The 22,800-nt window shown below is 43.2% G+C and overlaps 1 protein-coding gene across 1 annotated transcript in view; it reads left to right on the top strand.

The window, feature by feature from the left end:
- The first annotated feature begins 264 nt into the window (after positions 1–264).
- npffr1l2 (neuropeptide FF receptor 1 like 2) overlaps positions 265–22,800 on the top strand; it is a 125,245-nt gene continuing 102,709 nt past the window's right edge. The window contains exon 1 of the mRNA XM_037680592.1: positions 265–607. Coding sequence (XP_037536520.1) covers positions 265–607 — 343 coding nt within the window. The remainder of the gene's footprint in view (positions 608–22,800) is intronic.

Raw genomic sequence — 22,800 nt, 5'->3', positions numbered from 1 at the left:
TGCGCTTGCAATTAAAACCGGTTAAAAATCTTCTCATGTCATCAAGTGTGGCTTCTTTGAGAAAATAAGACAAATAGCAGATATTTTTATCCAATGGTATCACCCTTTTAAACAACATTTTAAGAGTCAGAGAGCCAAGTTATCGAAGTGCTGTGGTTGCAAAAGCCAGATTTTATTTTGTTTGTTTGTACTTGCTCCAAACTGATTTGTCAATATTCCTCTTTTTGGTTTCCCTTCCAGAGTTGGCTGGTCTATGTAAAGAGGATGGAAATTCTGGACTTTATGGGAGAGGAAGGAATGGAGTCAGAGGGATCAGCAATCATTGCAACTTTTTTAAACACCATCCAGAATGGCTCAGTTAATGCCACCAACATCACCTTTTTTCCATATTATCAACACTCACTGTATGTAGCAGCCAGCTACATCATTGCTTACGCCTTCATCTTCCTGTTGTGCATGGTGGGTAACATCCTTGTGTGTCTGATCGTGCTGGAAAACCGTTGTATGCGCACAGTCACCAACCTCTTCATTCTCAACCTGGCAATCAGTGACCTACTGGTGGGGATCTTTTGCATCCCTACAACACTAGTGGACAACCTTGTCACAGGTAATGCAAACCAAACATTCACATAACAATCATTAGAGCTGAACTTGTCATCAGTACAATAATAATAGTAAATTAAAAAAAGGATTGTTTTCAATCAGATTGGACTTTTTAATTTTTTACTTATTCACCTTAACTTTCTAATTTTGGTACTTTCATTTTAATGTTTCTTTTGAGCTGTTTATCTGTAAAACAAAATATGTTACATGGGCTGGCAAAGCACGTCACATTAAATAATTTTTAAACAAGTTATTTTTATCTCCAAATTATCTTATTTTAAAAGCTTTAAAATCATGTTTGTTGTCTAAGTTTTTTTAAATTTACCTGGCCTGTCAACAAGTTAGTTATGTTTACAAAAGTGCCAATTTGAAAACTCAATTTTCATTGGTCACTCGCCTCACTTGTTAGAACATCACTATATTGTTAACAAGCCAAACCAGTTGCACATCCTTTCCAGCCTGATCCCTAAATGGCGAATTAACCAGACGATGACCATTTGTATTCATGAGCTTTGACTGCATCCACACAGAATGATTCATTAGCTTTACTGTTTTATGAACATCTTACCTTTGAAGAGGCATACCTCAACACTAATGTGTTGACCTTTACTCATGGAGCCACGGTAAATATGAAACCAGTCTGATTCTTGCTCTGTGGGATTTAGTGTAGATGTGTGCTGATGGTCTTAGAGCCGTACGTTTTTGAGTTTGGGGATAAGCTCCTCACACAAAAAACCCTCAAAGTTAAAGCAGAAATGTAAATTTTGTTCTTACCTGCTTGCCAGTCTTGTTTTTTTGGTCACCACTGACAATTCTCCAGATGGTGTAGGGGCAGGGCAGCTGACTTGGTACCCGGAGGTCCTGGGTTCGATCCCCGGTCATTGCACATCTCGTGATGTCTCTGAGCAGAACACCTAATCCCAAATGGCTCCCCAGGCACTTACATAGCTGCCCCTTGCTCCACCTGGGTGTATCCCAGATGTTATGGGTTAAATGCAGAAAGCCAATTTTGTCTTTGTATGGGAACATACAATGATGACAACACATAGCACTTTATTATTATTATAAAGCTTTTATTGGTCAGCAGATGACACACAGCCCCAATATCATTGTACCTCTCTCAGGTTGATACACAAACTTGAAAAAACATTTATTTTAGTCAAAAAGTTTTGGAACTACTGAATTATGTTCACCATTGAAAATTTTGTAGTTAATTTAAAATAACCTGCATCTAATTTCTTACATTTTCCCCACACTCCAAACAGGAGATGACAATAAACAAATCCCATCACTGAAATGAACACAAATGGAACACGTGTATTTTCGTTTTCATAAATATAATTTTTCCTTTACAAATGACTGAACGATATTACATTTTATGTCATGTTTTAAGGTATGTGTCCAATCATTTTTAAATGTAAGCTAAAATAAAATGCTAAAGATCCTGAATTATTCATTTTTAATTCTGAAAAGCTTTATACAGACCTCAAGTTTAAGGAGGTTGGGCTGTGGTTCAGTGTTGCAGTTTCTATTCTAGAGGTTTGGAAACATTCTGTTTAAATTGTTTAATCACTGGGTTGATATTATAGTTGCTATATGTTTTTTCTTTGCCTCAGTGTTTCACTTAATTCTAAGAAGTAAAGAGAACATGCAGATGCCAAGAGAAAATGTGTTTTTTTCCAGATGTTCTAGGTTTTTAATAATCTTTCCCATCACATTCAAGTTGAAAATATAGTACTTGAACTTTTTAAAAAGATGCTAGTATTGTTGCTGTCAGTACGTTCAGGAACACCAATCATGTGGACACAAACTGTCAACCAGATAACCAGGAAAATGACAGGTAAGGTGTTTTTGCAGTCTATTCTGAGGTACCAGTAAACTTGTCTAGTTTGTCAAGCAGAAATACTGCAATCACAACAAGCACAGGGAAAACGTTGGTTACATAATGTAACCCCAGATTCTATGAGTATAGGCACAGCCCTTTAAGGCTAACGCTAGTGGGTTTATCCCTTCGCGCTGTCAATGGAGGCCCGCTGCGATGGAATCAGTCTGACTTGTCCCAACATGTTTTGTTTTGGGCCTGTGTGGAAAAGCCCCAAAGTTTCCAGGCTGAGATAATAAGAGACAGATGCTGGAGAAGCACACACACTTACACTCTCACACACTACACAAACACACATGCATATACACACACACAAAGACACATGCACTCACTCACTCACACACTACATAAACGCACACATGCACGCACACACTCATACACCAAACATACACATGTACGTACGCACTCAAACATACACACACGCAAGTGGGAAAATGTGGGGAGAAGAAAAAGTGAGGGATGGAGCACATTTCCCTCAGCTGAGACTGTTATATTTTAAAATAAAGACATGTTTTGTTTATTACAACCAAAAACAAGTAAATAATCAAGTGATACTATAATCTTTGTGAGTTTTAAATGTATTCTGTTAAGTTTGTTCATAATGTTGAAGAATTTAAGAAGGAAGAAAACTTTGTTCTCAGAAAATGTTTTCAGAAGCATTATGTGAGTAAAGAGTTATACAAGCAGAGAGTGATTCGCAATGGCAAACCTTGAAAACAGTTCCAAGCAAAAAACAACTCCTAATAAGGAAAACAAGAGAGAAAAACAACTCAGAGTGACTCAGGCATGTCCGGACAGAACCGGACCGAAATGAGTTACACCCAGATTTTAATATGTATAAGGAGTGATGTGGCAATTCCCATAGACATGCATGGAACCTGAGCCAGGTCCAACCCAAAGAAGGTTGGATTAAGGCAGGTGGCATGATCTTTTGGAACTGTCAGTCAAAACATCACCCTATAAATACAGATGATTCTGTGAAACCGGGGCTGTTGGACCACCGGATCGTGTGGATTATAGGACAAGTATTTGGACGGTTCCAGCTGAAGAACTGGGGCAAATCCAATGGACTATGCTTCGTTTGGAGTCATTTTCTTCCTCAGCCCGGATTATATGCTCGAACCCTTTTCTTCAAATTCAGACCAGCTGTAGGACCAGAAACGGTCCGCATTCAAGTGTGAATGGGGAAATTTGCTTCTTGCTGAGCTGGAATTTCGAGGAATTCCACAAAAACAGCGATGGTAAGGAGACGTTTCACCAATATTGTCCTTAATAAAAATTTATTTCAAATTAGAGTGGTAGCCTACAAATTGGCAGGCAGAAAGATCAATTACATCTTAAATTTGATTGCTTGGAGTTGTGAAATATTTGTCATTGTGGCGAGAGATAATGTATTGGGGCAGGTAGATAGTGTGGGTAAATTGTGGAGGTTTTGGAGTGCTTGAGTGAGTCAGGACGACCGAAGAACTCACAGAGTGCAGCCTGCCAGAAGGAAAATAACTGAGGCTGAACGGAGCAAACCTACAGTCATTCGCCAGCTCCCCCCCCCCCCCCCCCAGGAATAGAGAACTGCTTTGCCCAAGAAGGATCAACATCTGTAATATAACTAAACTCTGAGTATAAATCATTATGTATCCTCTTTGTAATCAAATGTAATCATTGTTGGACTGTGCATATCGCTGTTTCCCCTGCAAAATCATTGATTAAAAAGCAAAGCAAAACGTGAAATTCTGGATTCTTATTTCAACACCCCTTTGTTCATGGAAGTGGAAAAACTAGGTTCAATGTAACAACAAAATCACGGGAGGTTTTAAAAGGTTTCGTAGCTTTGATTATAAAACAGCATCCAAGAATCTTATACCTAGATTCTAAACAAAGCCAGATCGGATAACAATTGTAACGCTAAATCAGGAGATTAGCTACCGTTAACTTGCACTTCCTCGTCTGCCAAATGTCCCCACTCCTGCTGCTAGGTTGGGCGAGGCACGAGGTGAGACTTTGGGTGTGGTGCAAGGATCGTAGGTAGTTAACAGTCTGGGTGAATCATCTCAACACAGCCTTCGACTAAAACTGTCCTAGGAAACAGCTGCGGGTAACACCTGAGCCATAGGATTAGTTTTGAGACCCGTTGGAGGAGAAGGCTGCAGTGAGGGCGTGGCACGTGTCCTGTGTCTACCTCACTCGGGTAAGCAAAACAGCGCGCAGCGCAGCACTGATAAAACTTTAGTCCACGCCCACCTGCTGTGTGAGCCTCACCCCCGGTCCATATAAATTATGGTGAGACCGGGTAATCGGCTCCCAAATAGCTTTTTTCTTCAGCCGTTTAGGAACCAGTGCGGCCCAGAGCTTAAAGGACTGTGCCTATACTCATAGAATCTGGGGTTACAGTATTTAACCAACGTTCTATTTCGTATACCTTTAAGGCTATCACTAGTGGGTTAAAGGTGAAGCAGGATGTAGTCTATGCCTCACTGGGTTCATTCAGACACAATATGAAGCATCCGCTTGCACCAAAAAACATTTCATGTTTATATATGTTTATGTTTATTACATAAATCGCTCACTCTGTTTGCTGATGTCAAAGCCAACAGCAGGGCTGTTTTAAGTGACAGGAATTTAAGTGAAACCTGATCTAAAGGCTCAAAATGAGCTTTGATCAGACTGCACAGAACCAACATTAAGTCCCACTGTGGAACTAGTGGGCGTGACACCAGTCTGTGTCTCAGTACACCTTTCAGGAAACGCTTCATCAGCGGGTGATTAAAAACTTGCTGTCACCAAAGCCCTCGTGACAAGAAGAAATATCTGTAGCATAAGTCTTAATTGTGCTGAATGCTAGATTTCTGTCCATCAACTGCTGCAGAAAGTACAGCACACCACCTAGTGGACATGAGATGGCCTCTACACCTTTCGCCATGCACCAGCGTTGAAAAGATGTCCACTTTGATGTGTACAGCGCTGTGGTGGAAGCAGCTCGTGAGTCTTGGATTGTGTGCACCACATCTTGTGAGAGGCCCATATTTTCTAAGCGGACCTGCTCAGCGGCCAGAACCAAATGTGCTGGCCTATTTCTGGGTGACTCCTGATCGCTCCTCCCGCCTGGAGGAGAGCATCCTCCCTCTACAACAGTTTCCACGGCCGGCCCGATAACAGACGTTACAGATTTGGGAACCACGGAGCGCTCACACGCTCGGGAGCTACAAGGATGACTGACAGTTCTTCGTCCCGGACTCAGTTCAGAGTCTGTGATATTCGAAGGACTGGAAGAAACACGTAAAGGAACATTTTTGGCCATGGGCTGTGCACAAAAGCGTCCACTCCTAACGATGGGTCGTCCCATGGGCTCAGTGAGAACCATAATTGACACTGGGCGTTCTCCCATGTGGCGAACAGATCCACTGCTGCTCGGCTGAACCTGCTCCAAATCCGAGAGATCATCTCGGGATGGAACCTCCAGTATTCGTGGCGAGGACCGCCCATGGACATTATGTCCACTCCTGGGAGTGGACATAATGTCCATGGGAGTTGGCTGCAGGCCAACGGACCCAGAAACCACCTCCAGCCCACGTCTTTCCTCCCGGCTCGACTCTCCCTCAGAAGTGGCAACTCTCATTATCAATAAATCAAGGAAACGTCAATTAAGTTTTATCAATTATATTTAAAAAAGGCAGGAAAAGGTTACAATTTACAGCGCTGGACTCTTTATAGCGCTGGACTCCCTGGTCTGTGACACGTTCGTAGACCCGGAAGAGCCCCGATGTCCTGTGTCATTACTCATTTATAGGGTCCTAGACTCCTCTTTCGCAGAAGGGGAGCTCAACCTGTCAGTGTATGAGGGAGCGTGACTAAGTGTGATCTCAATGAATCTTATGTGGTTCTGATGTGTTAGGAAATGTGAGATGGTGCTTCAAAAAGCCTTTCTATGTGATGTGGCAAGCAAATTAAACTCTGTTCCGTGACAGATATTGAATCCCAGGGAGACTCTTTTTAGAGTTGCTGGCCCAGTTTAACCCAGTCAGAACCGGGCCATAATTTCATTATAATCCCGTCTCTGAGCAGATCAAAACCATAGGACCAGTCCAAAAATATCTTAACACTCCCCTGTTCAGGACACCGGGATGTACACTGCTCCGATGGAGAGCAGGTTTTTGTGTGCCCATCAAAGCAGCTGTCTTGCAATGTGTAACAGTTGGTCTGAGCGCACGCCTCCCTGCCAGGTTATGTAAGCTGTAGTAACTCTGTTGTCTGTGTGGATCAGAACATGTTGATTCCGCAACGGGGAGCAAAGTGCTGAATCACACTCCACACCGTGAGACATTCCAAGACATTTATATGAGACGATGTGTGGGCTGGCCACTGCACCCCCACTGCTTGAGATAGGCATGTTCCTCCCCAGCCTGACAGGGACACGTCTGTGAAAACTGAGACATGTGACATAGGCCTGCTGATTGGAACTCCCTTTGACAGAGTGAGGGGGTTTCCCCAGTGATTCAGGTCGATTCCCACGGAGGGGGGCACAGAGATCATCCGGCTCTTCTGATGCACCGGATCGATGCGCAGGTGGGTGAACTATCTCTGAAGGCATCTCATGTGAAGTAAGCCCAGCGGAACCACAGTGTGGGCTGATGACATTGTTCCCAAAAGTTTCATGACCTAGACAGCTATTGCTACACTGCGGGGTTTGACGCGGCAGAGCTGAGCTGTCAGAGCTTTGGCTCTCTTCTGTGATAAGCGGGCTGTCATTGTGACTGAATTTAGCTCCACTCCCAGATAAACGATCATCTGGGATGGGAGAACCAAACTCTTTATCCAGTTTATAGCAAACCCCAGGTTCAGCAGGTGTGACATCAACGTTCTGGTTTGTGCAGCTGCTTCCTGTCTGGATCAAGTAAACAGCAGCAGATCATCCATATAAAAAATAATTCTCATTCCTGCTCTGTGTAACGGCTGCAGAGCCGTCTCCACACATTTTGAGAATGTGTGTGGGGTGAGGGAATAACCGAATGGCAGCCTGTTGTACTGGTACTGGGTCCCCTGGAAAGAAAAGCGTAGGCATTTCTTGTGCTTTGGAATGATGGGAATGTGAAAATAAGTGTCTTTTAAATCTATGGAGGTAAACCAATCGTTCTGGTGAATGTTGTCTAACAGCTGTTTGGTTGTCAGCATGTGGAATTGTCTCTCCATGATCGATTTGTTGAACATGGACAAGTTGAGAATGGGTCTCATCCCTCCGGTTTTTTTTTTTTTGGGACAAGGAAGTAACGTGAGTAAAACCCTATGTTTTCCTCTCCGTTGGGAACCCTGGAAATTACATTATTTATCAGTAGTTCCTGAACTTCTGAGTGGAGAGACGAGTTCTGTTCTGGAGATGACAGAACCGTCTCTATAATCCCTCTGAACGGTGGGGGCAAACATGTATGCATGTTTCATAATTTTCTACATGCCATGATCTTTATGGCATGGCAGGCTGTTTCATAGAGAGCGCAGGTCACCCTCCTTGGGTACTGGTAGGGGAAATGCTATGAGTGCAAAATGAGAACTGTTATGTACCCAGTTGGTATGAATCATCAACAGCTCTGGACAAAATGGATGGACAAAATGTACTCAGAACTTTGTTAAAAAGATTTAAGAATTTCCAAACAATGGCTTGTTCTGTGGGCAGCACGGTGGCACAACTGGTAGAGCTGCTGCCTCTCAGCGAGCAGGTCCTTGGTTCAAACCCTGGTCCAGGGGCCTTTCTGGGTAGAGTTTGCATGTTCTCTCCGTGTGTGCGTGGGTTTTTTCTGGGTACTCTGGTTTCCTCCCACAGACCAAAAACATGCATGTTAGGCTGATTGGTAACTGTAAATTGTCCCTAGGTGTGAGTGAGAGAGTGAATGGTTGTTGGTCTCGTTTGTCTCTATGTGGCCCTGTGATGGACTGGAGACCTGTCCAGGGTGTACCCCGCCCCTCGCACAGTGATTACTGGACATGGGCACCGGCGACCCCCGTGACCCAAAAATGGAACAAGCGGGTAAAGATAATGGATGGATGGATGGACTTGTTCTGTGAACAAATAAGCTGGAAGTTATTGCTTTAACCTGTTAGGATATGAAAATGTAACCACCACCAAAATGTAAACGATACTATATATGCATTTAGGCAAGTCAGCAGCTCTTGAAATAGTACATGCAGGGTCTTGCTGCCTGCTTCCCTTAGTGATTAAAAATACTTTTATTTCAAGCAGGTAGTTCAACCTTTTTCAGTTTGTTTTACATAATCCTCATATGAAAGGGACTTGAATAGAGATGGAACAATTTACCTAGCAAATGAGTGATAACACAACACACATTTTTTAGATAACATTGCAAAGATTTAATAAAATAGATTTGTTCAATGATAAAATTATCCCCTAGAAATAATATAAAAATGCCATAGCTGAAAAACAGGAAGAGGTTATGTTTTATTTTGCCTCCATTACTCACAGGTAATATCTGCTCTATATTGCTTGGTGCTATACAGTCCATGCTTGGTACACATGCACTGAAAAGGAAAAGCATGTCCATCAGCATTCCGAGTGGGAGTTTGGTTTTTGTTGTGCATGCTAGTTAGTTTTTTTTTTATTCTGAGGTAAAAGGTGCAGGTGAGAAGACTTGATAAATTGCATCCTGTCAAAGCAGCAGCATGTCAGTACTTCAGCTGCAAGATCAGATTTGTGAAGAGGATGACTTTTTATCTACAGTAGGTAGGCTGGATCATTGGTACTAAAATAATGTTATCACCCACCCACAGCAGAAAGAGCTCAATAACTTTTAGGTTGTGTTGGCATGTTTTCATTTGTGCATATTCATTTGTCTACTCTGTACCATTAATAAAATGTCTTGCGTCAATGTCTCAGCTCTAACCACCATTCTGCCTGTATTCAACATGTTAAATTCAAGTCTATTATTTAGCATTTGTCATATGTCAACATTTATCCATCCATTATCTTTACCCGGTTCTTCCTTTTCGGGTCACAGGGGTCACTGGTCTCTATGTCCAGCTATCACTGTGCAAGAGGCGGGGGACACCCTGGACAGGTCGCCAGTCCATCACATGGCCACATATTGACAAATGAGACAAAACCATTCACTCTCTCACTCACACCTAGGTTCAATTTAGAGTTACCAATCAGCCTAACATGCATGTTTTTGGTCTGTGGGAGGAAACCGGTGTAATATACTTATTCCGTGTATAGGCTGAGCTTAGATAGAAAGTGAGGTGGGAGTCAACTCAAGACTTGTACTGTTGTCTTTATTAGCATTGCATATATTGTACACCTGCTCATGCACATGCCAGCTGTAACATCAACTCGGTATGGATACTGATTAGGGACATAAAGACAGCATACCAGACAGCGTACCACATACAAGGAGGAGGCTCTGGAGGGGCTACTGTTGACTGTGGCTCCTCAACTGCTGCTTCACACCAGGACTCATCGTCATACAAATTATGCCGGGACTGATTGGCAGTTTTAGTGGAGCTGCAGGGATGTTGGATGTTGCGTCAAAACAGCTTGCCTTTACTGTCCACAATGTAGGATCGTGGGGAACTGTGCTGATGAGTGATGAGGGTAGCGGTCCATTTCTTCTTGCCAGGATACGGTGCCTTCCTGACCTCATCTCCAGGTCGTAGGTCTGGGCGGGGATGACTTGTTCTTCTGTTGTAATAGAACATACGTGTGTCTTTAGTCTTGTCCAGTAGATGCTTGACTTTGAGTGGGTCATAAGCCATCGGTTTAAGTAGAGTATGAGCAGTTGGCAGTTTGTTGTGGGGTCTCCTGCCCATAAGCAACTGTGAAGGCGAAAGGCCAACTGACTCAAGAGGAGTTGTCTGGTAGTCCAGAAGGGCCAAATAGTTGTCAGCTGCTTTGCTCGAAAGTCTCAACTGTTTTTACTGCCTGATCTGCTTCACTATTAGAGTGTGCCATGTGAGGTGAAGACGTTGTGTGCCGAATGCTATAGTTTTGACAGAACTCTTTGAATTCCTCCTGGATTATTGAGCATGGGCTTTGTTGGTCTTTGAATTCCTCTTATGCATACTGTGGTCCATTAGCTGTCTGTAGAATGGCAGGGATGCCATGCCTGCTGAACTGAGATTTCAGGGCTTCAATAGTAGTGTGGCTGCACTGGTCTTTTAACAGTTCAACTTCAATGTATTTTGAATAATAGTCCACTAGTATGATGTACTGCTTGTCCTCAACTCAAACAGATCAGAGGCCACTACTTCAAATGGTAGTTTTAACAGTTCAACTTCAATGTATTTTGAATAATAGTCCACTAGTATGATGTACTGCTTGTCCTCAACTCAAACAGATCAGAGGCCACTACTTCAAATGGTAGCTCTGGTGTTTCAGTTGACATGAGTCCCAGAAACCCGTCGTAAGCTCAGGGGTGACAGGGCTTTCTCTGTTGCAGGTCCACGACTGTGGAATGAGTTGCCACTGAGTGTCCGGCAGGCTCCCACACTCTCAGTCTTTAAGTCTCGCTTGAAGACCCACTTCTATTCGCTTGCCTTTAACACGGTGTGATTTGTTTTGGCCCGGTCTGTTCTCTACTCTGTTGGCCATTTTAGTTAGCTTCTGCTGCTATTTGTATCTGTATTTCTATTTTATGTTTTCCTGTCTGCTGTGCATGTTTGTGTTCTTTTGTACAGCACTTTGGTTGGCCTTGTTGCTGTTTTAAGTGCTATATAAATAAATTGGTATGGTATGGTATGAGTGGCTGTTTAGGAAGTCTGTTTTGAATCTCAGCACACTTACAACTTCTGATCATGTTTCCAATTTCAGCATTCATACTTGGCCAGTATAACACTTCACATGCCCGTTGTTTGCTCGTCACCATACGCAGGTGAGACTGGTGTATGAGCTCAAGCATGTGTCTTTGCATGGTGGAAGCAACAACAATGCACATTCCTTTGTACACTATACCAACAGTTACAGCTAGCTGACTTCTTGAATTCCAGTAGGGCTGAATAGGGATGGGCAGTTCCTTTCTGTTGTCTGCACCAAAGAGAAATTGAGTCTTCTTCAGCAAATTATTCAGCAGGTATGGCCTTTTTTGCAGTTCAGTGTACTTTGTACTTATTACTTACAGACAAAAGGTTTAGCATTGAGACACACTCCAGACTGCCTACCTCTTGTGTCTTATCTGACAGCTGTGTCCTGGCCAATTTGTCTGGCAGCTCCATGTCTTCCCTTCTTCTGTACCTTACTGTGATGTCATACCACTGCAGTCGCAAGAAATCCTTTGTATGTGCATAGGAGTTAATAGTAATGGTTTCTTGTAAATGTCCTTCAGTGGCTTGTAGTCATTGTATATTCCGACATGTTTCCCAAATATGCAGTCTTGAAACTTCGTGCAAGCATGAATATGGAGAGCATATCTTTCTCAGTTTGTGCATAGTGTGTCTCAGCATCAGTCATTGACCTATTTGAAAAGGCCACAGGTTGATCATCCTGAATCAGAACAGCTCCCAGTCCATTGCTGCTTACATCACAATATATTTCCACAGGTTTTGTTACATCATACAACTTCAGCACTGGGTGATGAGTGCATAAGTGCTTAAATTTGTAAAACATCTCTGCTGTGCTGGATCCCATGAGAACTCTATATCACTTTTTGTAAGTTACCTTAAAGGAGCATTTATCTAGCTGAGTTTTGGAATGAACTTTGTTGAATATGTCACAAATCCCAAGATGCGGTGAACTCCTTCTTTGTCAGTTGTGGCAGCATGCATCTTACAGCTTCTGTTTTGGCAGGATCTGGTTTTAATCCATCAGCTGTTAACAAATGTCCCACATATGGCACTGCTGACTGGCAGATGTTGCATTTGTTTAATATTCAGATTGTAGCTTGTGGCTCTCTCCACAACTTTTCTGAGTATTTTGTCATGCTCTTTCATTGTGGGTGCTGCAATGAGAATGTCATCCATGATGCCTGTCATGCCACTGTTGCCCTCCAACATTTGATCCATGATGCACTAGAAAATTTCTGGTGCACATTTCATGTCAAAGGGTAGCCTCAGCCATCTGAACCTTCCGATAGGGGTGTTGAATTTTGTGAAGAAAGATGATGCTTCATCTAACTCTATCTGCAGGAAACCTGACTTGTTATCTAGTACAGAAAACAATTTTACATTGGGCAGAGTAGATACAACCTCTTCGATTCTGCACATTGGGTAATACTCCCATTTAATAGCATGGTTCAAGTCACTTGGATCTATTCAAATTCGAAGTTTGTCTTTGTTTGGGACTACAACCATTGAACTCACCCACTCAGTTGGTTGGTTGACTTTAGTGATGTAGCCATCATTTACCATCTCACTGAGCTTACTGACTACCTTTGCTCTGAGGGTTACTGGTTGTCAGCGCACATGATGTACCACTGGTTTTGCTCTGGGGTTGATCTTTATTGTATATTTGCCTGGCAATATTCCAGTAGTGGTATAAGCTCAGGAAAGTTTTCCAGACCAGTAGGTGGGCTCGAGTTTGTGGCCATGTCATTAACTTTCCTCACATTGTTTACCACTCTGCTGTCATGTAGAGAGTCCAGTCTAGCAATTAGGCCAAAGGCCTCAGCTGTTGAAGCACTGAGCACATTCTCTTATGTAGTGTCCACTATTTCAAACTCTGCTGTGCAGTTACACTTTTGTACTGTAGTGGAAGGTCGACTGCAGCAATTGGCGTTATCCTGTTATTTGAGTAGGTTCTCAGCACTCTTGGAACTATTTAGCTTCCCAATGTGATTTAGTGACTGATAGCAGTTTAGAGTCAGAGTATTGCATTTTGCATCAGTATCTATTCTAAACTACACTTTGTGAGATAAGATATAAATGTCCAACAACCACTCATCATCTGTTAGCGTTGCTACAGAAACAACATCTGTTGTCAAGTTTATGTCCAGAATATCCTCTTTATTCACTATGTGAGGTTGACTCTATTCAGGGTTGTCACACTCATTTTCACAGAGGCCACATCAGCATAATGGTTGCCTTCAAAGGACCCAATGTAAATGTAAGACAGAATAAATGTAGCTAAATTTAACTAAATGTAATGTAAAATGAATGCAACTACTCCTTAATGTTAAATAACTGAAATTTTTTACTTATTCAACTTACAAATATCACATATATATATATATATATATATATATATATGCGCATAGATGTAGAAAAATAGGTCTGCTTGTTGCACTGTTATAACATAAAACCTTTTAATTTGTCAGGTTATGGAACCTACATTACTTGATAAATCAATGATCAAACTTTCCAAGTGAATAAGGAAAAATAATTATGATATTAACTTTGTTCAAAACTTTTTTGTCATAGTTAAAAGGGGAAGAAAAACAGTTCAAACAACAACTGTGAGCTACTAAGTCATGCTACATCTTTTACAAAAAACAACTGGCTGCAGACAGCATTGCAAGGGTCATACATCCAATTAATGAGAGATGGTATTATTATAGAAAACATCAGTCCATCCATCTTTCCATTTTCTTCCTCTTATCTGGGGTCGGGTCACGGGGGTAGCAGCCTAAGTAGGGAGGCCCAGACTTCCTTCTCTCCAGCCACTTGGGCCAGCTTCTCTGGGGGAATCCAAAGGTGTTCCCAGGCCAGCCAAGAAACATAGTCCCTCCAGCGTGTCCTGGGTCTCCCTCTGGGTCTCCTCCCAGTGGGACGTGCCTGGAACACCTCACCAGGGACGTGTCAAGGAGGCATCCTAACCAGATGCCCAAGCCACCTCAACTGGCTCCTCTCGATGTGGAGAAGCAGTGGCTCTACTCCGAGTCCCTCCCAGATGACACCCTGCGGAGAAAACTCATTTTGGCCGCCTGTATCCATGATCTCATTCTTTCAGTCACAACCCAAAGCTCATGACCATAGATGAGGGTAGAAACGTAGATCGACCAGCAAACTGAGATCTTCGCCTTTTGACTCAGCTCTCTCTTCACCACGACAGACTGGTACAGCGCTCCCTTCACTACCAATGCTGCACCTATTCGCCTATCAATCTCCCGCTCTATTTTTCCCTAATTCGTGAACAAGACCCCAAGATACTTAAACTCCTCCACTTGGGGCAGAACCTCGTACCTGACCCAGAGAAGGCACTCTAACCTTTTCCGGCCCAAGACCATGGCCTCGGATTTGGAGGAACTGATCCTCATCCTGGCCGCGTCACACTTGGCTGCGAACTGCTCCAGCAAAAGCTGTAGATCACGACCTAATAAAGCCAATAAGACCACATAATCTGCAGAAAACAGAGAAGCAATCCTAAGTCCACCAAAACAGATTCCCTCGAAACCTTGGCTACGCCTAGAAATTCTGTCCATAAAAGTTATGAACACATTTGTGACAAAGGGTAATCTTGGCGGAGTTCAACTATCACAGGGAACAAGCCCGACTTACTGCCAGCAATGCAGACCAAGCTCTGACACCAGTTATACAGGGACCTAACAGCCCGCATCAAAGAACCTGGTATCCCATACTCCCGGAGTACCGCCCACAGGGTTCCCTGAGGGATGCAGTCAAACGCCTTCTCCAAGTCCACAAAGCACATGTAGACTGGTTGGGCAAACTCCCACGCACCCTCCAGGACCCTGCTGAGGATGTAGAGCTGGTCCAGTGTGCCACGACCCGGATGAAAACCGCACTGTTCCTCCTGAATTTTGAGGTTTGACTATCCGACGGACCCTCCTCTCCAGAAGCCCTGAATAGACTTTACCAGGAAGGCTTAAGAGCATGATACCCCTGTAGTTGGAACACCCTCTATGGTCCCCCTTTTTGAATAGGGGGCTCACCACCCCAGTCTGCCAATCCAGGGGAACTGCCCCCGATGTCCACACAATATTGCAGTTGTGTAAGCCAACACAACCCTACAACATCCAGAGCCTTAAGGAACTCCGGGCGAATCTCATCCACCCCTGGGGCCCTTCCACCGAGGAGCTTTTTAACCACCTCAGTGACCTCAGCACCAGAGTTTGGAGAGCCTGACCCAAAGTCCCCAGGTTCCGCTTTCTCAGAGGAAGACGTGCTGGTGGTATTGAGGAGGTCTTTGAAGTATTCTTCCCACCGACCCATAACATCCCGAGTTGAGGTCAGCAGCACACCACCTCAACCATAAACAGTGTTGGTAGTGTACCGCTTTCCCTCCCGAGCTGCATGCCGCTTGGACTGTCAGTACCCTCAGTTGCTTACGGGGTCCTACATGTCAAAAAGGCCTGACAGGACTCCTTCTTCAGCCTGACAGCATACCTCACTGCTGGTGTCCACCACCGGGTTCAAGGGTTACTGCCGCAACAGGCACCGACAACCTTGCGGCCACAGCTTTGATAAGCCGCCTCATCAATAGAGGCGCGGAACATGGCCCACTTGGACTCAATGTCCCTCACCTCCCCTCGGAACGTGTTCGACGCTCTCCCGGAGGTGGGAGTTAAAGCTCCATCTCACGGGAGACTTTGCCAGATGTTCCCAGCAGACCCTCATAATACGTTTGGGCCTGCCAGGTCTGACCAGCATCCTACCCCGCCAATGGAGCCAACTCACCACCAGGCAGTGGTCAGTGGATAGCTCTGCCCCTCTCTTCACCTCATCGCCTTCTGCAGGGTCACTCACTGGCCTCATCGCCTGCTACAGGGTCACTGGTTTGTTTTTTATTGTAAAATAAATTGTTATTATTTTACTTCTGAGTCCTCCTGCCTCTGTCTGCACTTAGGTTCAACAACAATAACAGCCAGATCATGTCAGTCTGGGATATAACTTCTAGTCCGCTCAAAACAATTTCACAAACTTGATATTTCGAATTTCACAAACATTTGTGCCACTGCTAGCCAGCATGTTGTGTAATCTTTTCCTTAACCCAGCTGTTAGGTCAAAGTCATAAAAAAAGGTCAAAGGTAATAAAACAGGCAGAAGCTTCTAGTTTACATATCCTCCAGGAGAAATTTGAGTTAAGTTGGCCTGTCCAAACGGCAGCAGGGAGGCCAAATTCAGATAAACAGCAATTGTTTGGACCGCCAGACTCTGTTTTCTGTCTGTCTTCAAAGTTCTGCTGGTACACCCAACGGTGAATCCAAACAGCCTGATTAGTGGACATTCCACCCGGTCTGTGCTCGATTTAGCGTTCACCAAGAATGAATCCTTCATGCTGACGAGTTCCAGGAGCCGCAAGTGGCCTACGTTGCTCAGAAACCGCATCCAGCTTGCGGTTGAGCTCGGTAAGCTTGAGTCTGAGAACTCAAAACATGGAGTAATCTTTCACATAAGGCTGACAGCTTTGTCATGGCCAAAACTGCTGATGATAGCTTCCTAATTTGTCGATATCCTTGGTATATGCCAATTCCAAAAAGCCGAAATCCTGTTATCATAAATCCAATAATGTACACATCTTCTACGTCCTCCACGGACAGTACATATTTTTAGGGTTTAGAGCTCATCATAGTACAGAAACAGCAATAGTAAAAGTAACTAATGATATTCTCATGGCCTCAGACGATGGACTTGTGTCTATACTGGTCCTGCTAGACCTCAGTGCTGCATTTGATACGGTTGATCACAATATTTTATTACAGAGGCTTAAATATGATATTGGGATTACAGGAACAGTTCTAAAATGGTTTAAATCATATCTATCTGATAGATTCCAGTTTGTAAATGTAAATAATAAATCTTCATACACCAAAGTTAGTCATGGATTTCTGCAGGGCTCAGTGCTTGGGCCAATACTCTTTACTTTCTATATGCTTCCATTAGGTAAAATTATTAAACTGCATGGTATACATTTTCATTGTTATGCTGATGACACACAATTATATTTGTCCATTAAACCCAATGAATCCAATCAGCTACTTAGACTACAAGCATGTCTTAAATACATAAAAACCTGGATGACCCTTAATTTTCTCCTGTTGAACACAGACAAGACTGAGGTTTTGGTTTTTGGACCTGAGCACCGTAGGAATTAATTTTTCAGTCTTTCTCCCTCCTTAGATGGCATTAATCTGTCCTCCAGCTCTAATGTTAAAAATCTTGGTCAGGACATGTCTTTTTTCCCCCACATTAAAAACATTACTAGAACTGCCTTCTTCCACCTGCGTAATATTGCTTAAATCAGAAACATCTTATCTAAAAATTATGCAGAAAAACTAGTCCATGCATTTGTCACGTCTAGACTGAACTGTTGCAATGGTTTATTATCTGGATGTCCAAATACTTCTTTAAAACGTCTTCAGTTGATCCAAAATGCTGCTGCCAGAGTCTTAACTGGAGTTAGTAGGAGAGATCATATTTCTCCAGTTTTAGCTTCTCTCCATTGTCTCCCTGTCAAATCCAGAATAGAATTAAAAATCTTACTTCTAACCTACAAAGCTCTCAACAACCTGGCTTCATCTTATATTACAGATCTTATTGTTCCATATTTTCCTAACAGAGCACTTTGCTCTCAGACTGCAGGTTTACTTGTGGTTCCTAGAATTTACAAAAACAGAATGGGAGGCAGATCTTTCAGTTATCAGGCTCCTCTCTTGTGGAACCAATTTCCAATTTCTGTCCGTGAGGCTGACACATTATCCAGTTTTAAGACTAGGCTTAAGACTTTCCTTTTTGATAAATCCTATAGATAGGTTCGGCTTGGGTTTCCTGAGCTGTCCCTTAGTTATGCTGCTATAGACTTAGACTGCTGGAGGACAAATTGACCACAATTTTCACTCTGCTGCTGTCTTTACTTACTCTGCTCAACCTGTTTTGTATTTGTAATTATTTTTTCTATTCTTAACATGTGTTTTTCTTTTTCTTTTTTTTTTTTTGTCTTTCAGATACACCTGGACCTATACTTGGACCTACCATTCTATGTTTGTCTGTCTCTCCTTCCTGTCCTCTCAAACCAGCCGGTCAAAGCAGATGGCCGCTTGTCCTGAGCCTGGTTCTGCTGGAGGTTTCTTCCTTTTAAAAGGGAGTTTTTCCTTTCCACTGTTGCCACTGTGCTTGCTCAGGATGGGAGACTGCAACGAAGCCAAGATTCAACTTGTCTGCTGGATTCCTTAGATAGAGAACTTTACTAATTGGCTTTTATGTATGTGAATGTTCCTGTAAAGCGCCCTGAGACAACTTTGTTGTGATTTGGCGCTATATAAATAAACTGAATTGAATTGAATATAGGCACATCATCTTCCACTCACCCTTGGAATCAATGACATACCTAACTGCGTGGGTCCGTTCAAGGAATTTGGGCTCTCCAGCTCCCTGTTGTCTGGTGGAAAATATTTTATCAATTGGGTTGAGGGACCAGCCGACCAAATCCATAATAATTTCCAAAAACTTTTTTAACATATGAATTAAAAGGACCACATTAAAAGAGGACTAAATGTGCAATGTTAAGGTGATTCAAGTAACTCAGGAATTCAAAATTACTTGTTAAAATAAAACAAAAATATATATTTTCTATTTAATAAAAAACTAAATTAAAAAAGCAGCCACTCCATATAATACCTTTAGTAAACTAATACTGTTTAATGAGAGGATTGGCAGGTTGTGTTTATTGCCAAAACTTTGAATTCTGGCACACTGATTCAAGTGTGCATTTATCTGTTGACTTCAGATCTTGTTCTCAACAAAGTTCACAACTGTAGGGTGAGCCAAATAAAGATTAAAACGTTTTGCTTGAAAAACATAAATTATCACAAGTTTGTTCAGTAGAATGAAGATGATGCGTGTGGTAGGAAAAAAATAACAGCCTAGCTGTAGGTCACTTTTGAAGACCTTCAGTTTCCTCTGGAAACCACTGCTGACATCAGCTCACACACTGTGTTGTTCCTTAGCTTCAGATTTAGCTCACTGACATGAGATGTTATATTAGCCAAAAATGCCAGAGCTTCCATCTTTTTGGATTTTGCTAGAATTATATAATTTATATGGTTTTGCACTCTTTTGCTCTGACAGAAACACTTGGAGCTCTTATACTGGCTCAAAAGTGCTCCAGGGCCCATCCCGTCCATCCATTATCTTTACCCGCTTGTTCCATTTTGGGTCACAGGGGTCGCTGGTGCCCATGTCCAGCAATCACTGTGCGAGGGGCGGGGTACACCCTGGACGGGTTGCAAGTCCATCACAGGGCCACATGGAGACAAACGAGACCAACAACCATTCACTCTCTCACTCACACCTAGGGACAATTTACAGTTACCAATCAGCCTAACATGAAAGCTCCAGGGCCTTGCAGTTTAATTTAATTTTAGCAGTCATTATCTCATTTTCTTGCCTTCAAACATTGTGCCCATGACTTCAGTCAGACATTCTTTAAATACTTCATCATCAGAGAAGGTCTTCTTGTCCTTACCCACTGTGAGTACTCCTTTGCTTTATGTTGTTGTCATTAATATAACAAGAATTTGTCGCTTCATATGATTATCAGCCCCTTGATTTTTGATTTACATACTTCTGTTTTTTGCGGAAAAGCACCTTCCTATGTTGGGTCTTGTAATGTCATCTCAAGTTGGAAATCTTGACCAGAGTAATGGTTTCTTAATAACTTATGCTCATTGGTCTTCTGCTGGTTGGAGGAAAATTGAACACAAATTGTTCAGTCCATTCCTCTTTAAACAGCTAGTTTTTGCAATCCACCTTTCTTTTACCGGCAAACATGGAGCATTTCGTGTTCATCCCAACTCAGCAAACTACTGCAAAAACGTTGGTTATGTACTGTAACCCCAGATTCTATGAGTATAGGCATAGCCCTTTAAGACTTTCGCTAGTGGGTTTTTCCTTAGTCACTCAGCGCAGCACTGAAAACTTTAGTCCACGCCCACCTGCTGTGTGTGGGCCTCACCCCCCGTCCATATAAATTACGGTGAGACCGGGTAATCGGCTCCCAAATAGCTTTTTTCTTCAGCCGTTTAGGACCCACTAGCTATGTTTACATGCACAGAATTCTTTGACCGGATTGAAATGTGTTCTGTTTGAATAATTCAAATGTATTGTTTACATGGACACAATCTGTTCATGACGAGCGTTTACATGCAGCGGGCTTTTGTTTTGAACAGCAGTACTGACATGCGCAGAGTGGTAAACTCTCCTTAAAAAAAACACCGAAGAAGAAGTTCTACTTCCAGGTGAACGTAAACAAACCTGAGCACCCAAAATGGACCCGCGACAGGTTTTAATGATGGTGGAGACGTTACTGCACTCCCTGACTGAGCTACAGGTAATACAGATCATTTTGAGCTCTTTCAAAGTTTCTAGTAGAAATGTTGTGTCGCTCACCGACCAGTTTTGCTTCCCTGACAAGCTAATATTATTAGCATTAGCCAGGCGGAAATGGCAAATTCGCACATGCGCCATCAGGTCAGTTTTTTACGATCAGATAAAAACGAACAGATCAAGCGTTTACATGCGCACCGATCGGGTTACGGATCGGCGTAAACCACCTGTTTCGTTCTGATCACAAATTATATCGGATCGTGCCGAATACACAAAAAATAACCCGAACGGAGTGTTTACATGACACACTTTTATTCCGACCGGCCATTTGATCCGGTTACTTATGTCCATGTAAACATACCCAGTGAGGCCCAGAGCTTAAAGGGCTACGCCTATACTCATAGAATCTGGGGTTACAGTACGTAACCAACGTTCTATTTTGTATAGGCTTCGCCCTTTAAGACTTTCGCTAGTGGGTTAAAGGTGCAGCAGGATTTAGTCTATGCCTCACTGGGTCCACTCAGACACAACATGAAGCACCTGCTTGGACAAAAAAAACCATTTCATTACTCAGCCTTCTTTGTGTGTAATTACGCGCTGCGTAATTGCGTGCTCCATGCGCAGGAGCGCATCGGAGAAGATCTCTAGTAAGGAAAAAGGCTGAGATAGCAGACCTGCTGCTGTGAATAGGAACAACAGAGGATATGAATTGTAACAGTGTAACGATAAACAGTGCAGACCAACAGCTCCTCAGGATGAACCGGTTAAAAACGATAAAATTAGCAGTCATGAACTTGTGACTGATAATAAATATCTCACACTGTGACTGCATGCAAGCAGGTGTAAAATGAGGCTCCATGAAACAAATAATCGTTCTGTCAGAACCCTGAGAACAGAATGGGTCATGGAGAAAGTAGAAACATCACATAGATAAAAACAAATGATTGAACATGGCGATGACTAGGCAGCTGCCATACAAATATTCTCCACTGTCATCCCTCCATGCAGAGCCATGGAGGATGAAAACCCTCTGGTGGAATGCGCTGAGATTCTCTGGAGGATCAAGTCCAGATGAACTGCAAACTTCAGAAATAGCCTCACACAACCAGTGTGAGAGGCGCTGGGTGGATAGAGGACGTCCTGAAGAGCTGTCCCAGTAATGCACGAACATACGCTGAAAACAGCGCATTGCGGCCGTGTGCGCCACGTAACATGAAAAATATGCGTATGGGACAGAAGGAGGTGAGGTGTTGCTTCCTCCTCAGAATTATGAGGAAGAGGATAAAACCCATCCAAGGTTATCATTCTCAATCTTAATGAGCTTGTGATGCTTTTCAGAGCAGTGTTAACAGGCAGTACATCTGAACTGCCGTCAGCTTGAATTCTGAGACATGAGGGAGCAACAGAGAGAGCAGATAATCACTCACTCTCTTTGCCGACGTCAGAACTAACAGCAGGGCTGTTTCAAATGACAGAAATTTAAGTGAAACCTGATCTAAAGGCTCAAAAGGAACTTTGATCAGAGCATGAAGGACCATCATTAGGTCTCACTGTGAAGCTAGTGGACGTGACACCGGTCTGTGGCTCCATAAACCTTTCAAGAAACACTTCATCAACAGGTGATTAAGAACTGTTTTGTCACCAAAGCCCTCATGACAAGAAGAAATGGCTGCAGCATAAGTTTTAATTGTGCTGAATGCTAGATCTCTGTCCATCAGCTGCTACAGAAAGGACAGCATGCTACCTAGTGGACATGAGATGTCCTCCACGCCTTTCTCTGTGCACCAGCGCTGAAAAACTGTCCACTTGATATGTACAGCGTTGTGGTGGAAGCAGCTCGTGCGCCCTGAACGTATGTACCACATCCTGTGGGAGGCCCATATTTTCTAAATGGATCTGTTCAGAGCGGACAGACCCAAAGATGCTGACCTATATCTGGGTAACTCCTGATTGCTCTTCCTGCCTGGAGGAGAGCACCACCCCCCCCCGCCCCCCCCAACACCCCACACCGCGCCCCCAGCAGTTTCCACAGCTGAACCGATATCAGTCGCTGCAGATTCGGGAACCACGGAGCGCATATGCGTTCAGGAGCTACGAGGATGACTGAC

The sequence above is a fragment of the Nematolebias whitei genome, chromosome 8 (assembly GCF_014905685.2).
Source record: "Nematolebias whitei isolate Nwh7 chromosome 8, NemWhi1, whole genome shotgun sequence".
NCBI lineage: Eukaryota > Metazoa > Chordata > Actinopteri > Cyprinodontiformes > Rivulidae > Nematolebias > Nematolebias whitei.
The sequence above is the reverse complement of the archived record's forward strand: the minus strand, read 5'-3'. Positions and strand labels throughout refer to the sequence as shown.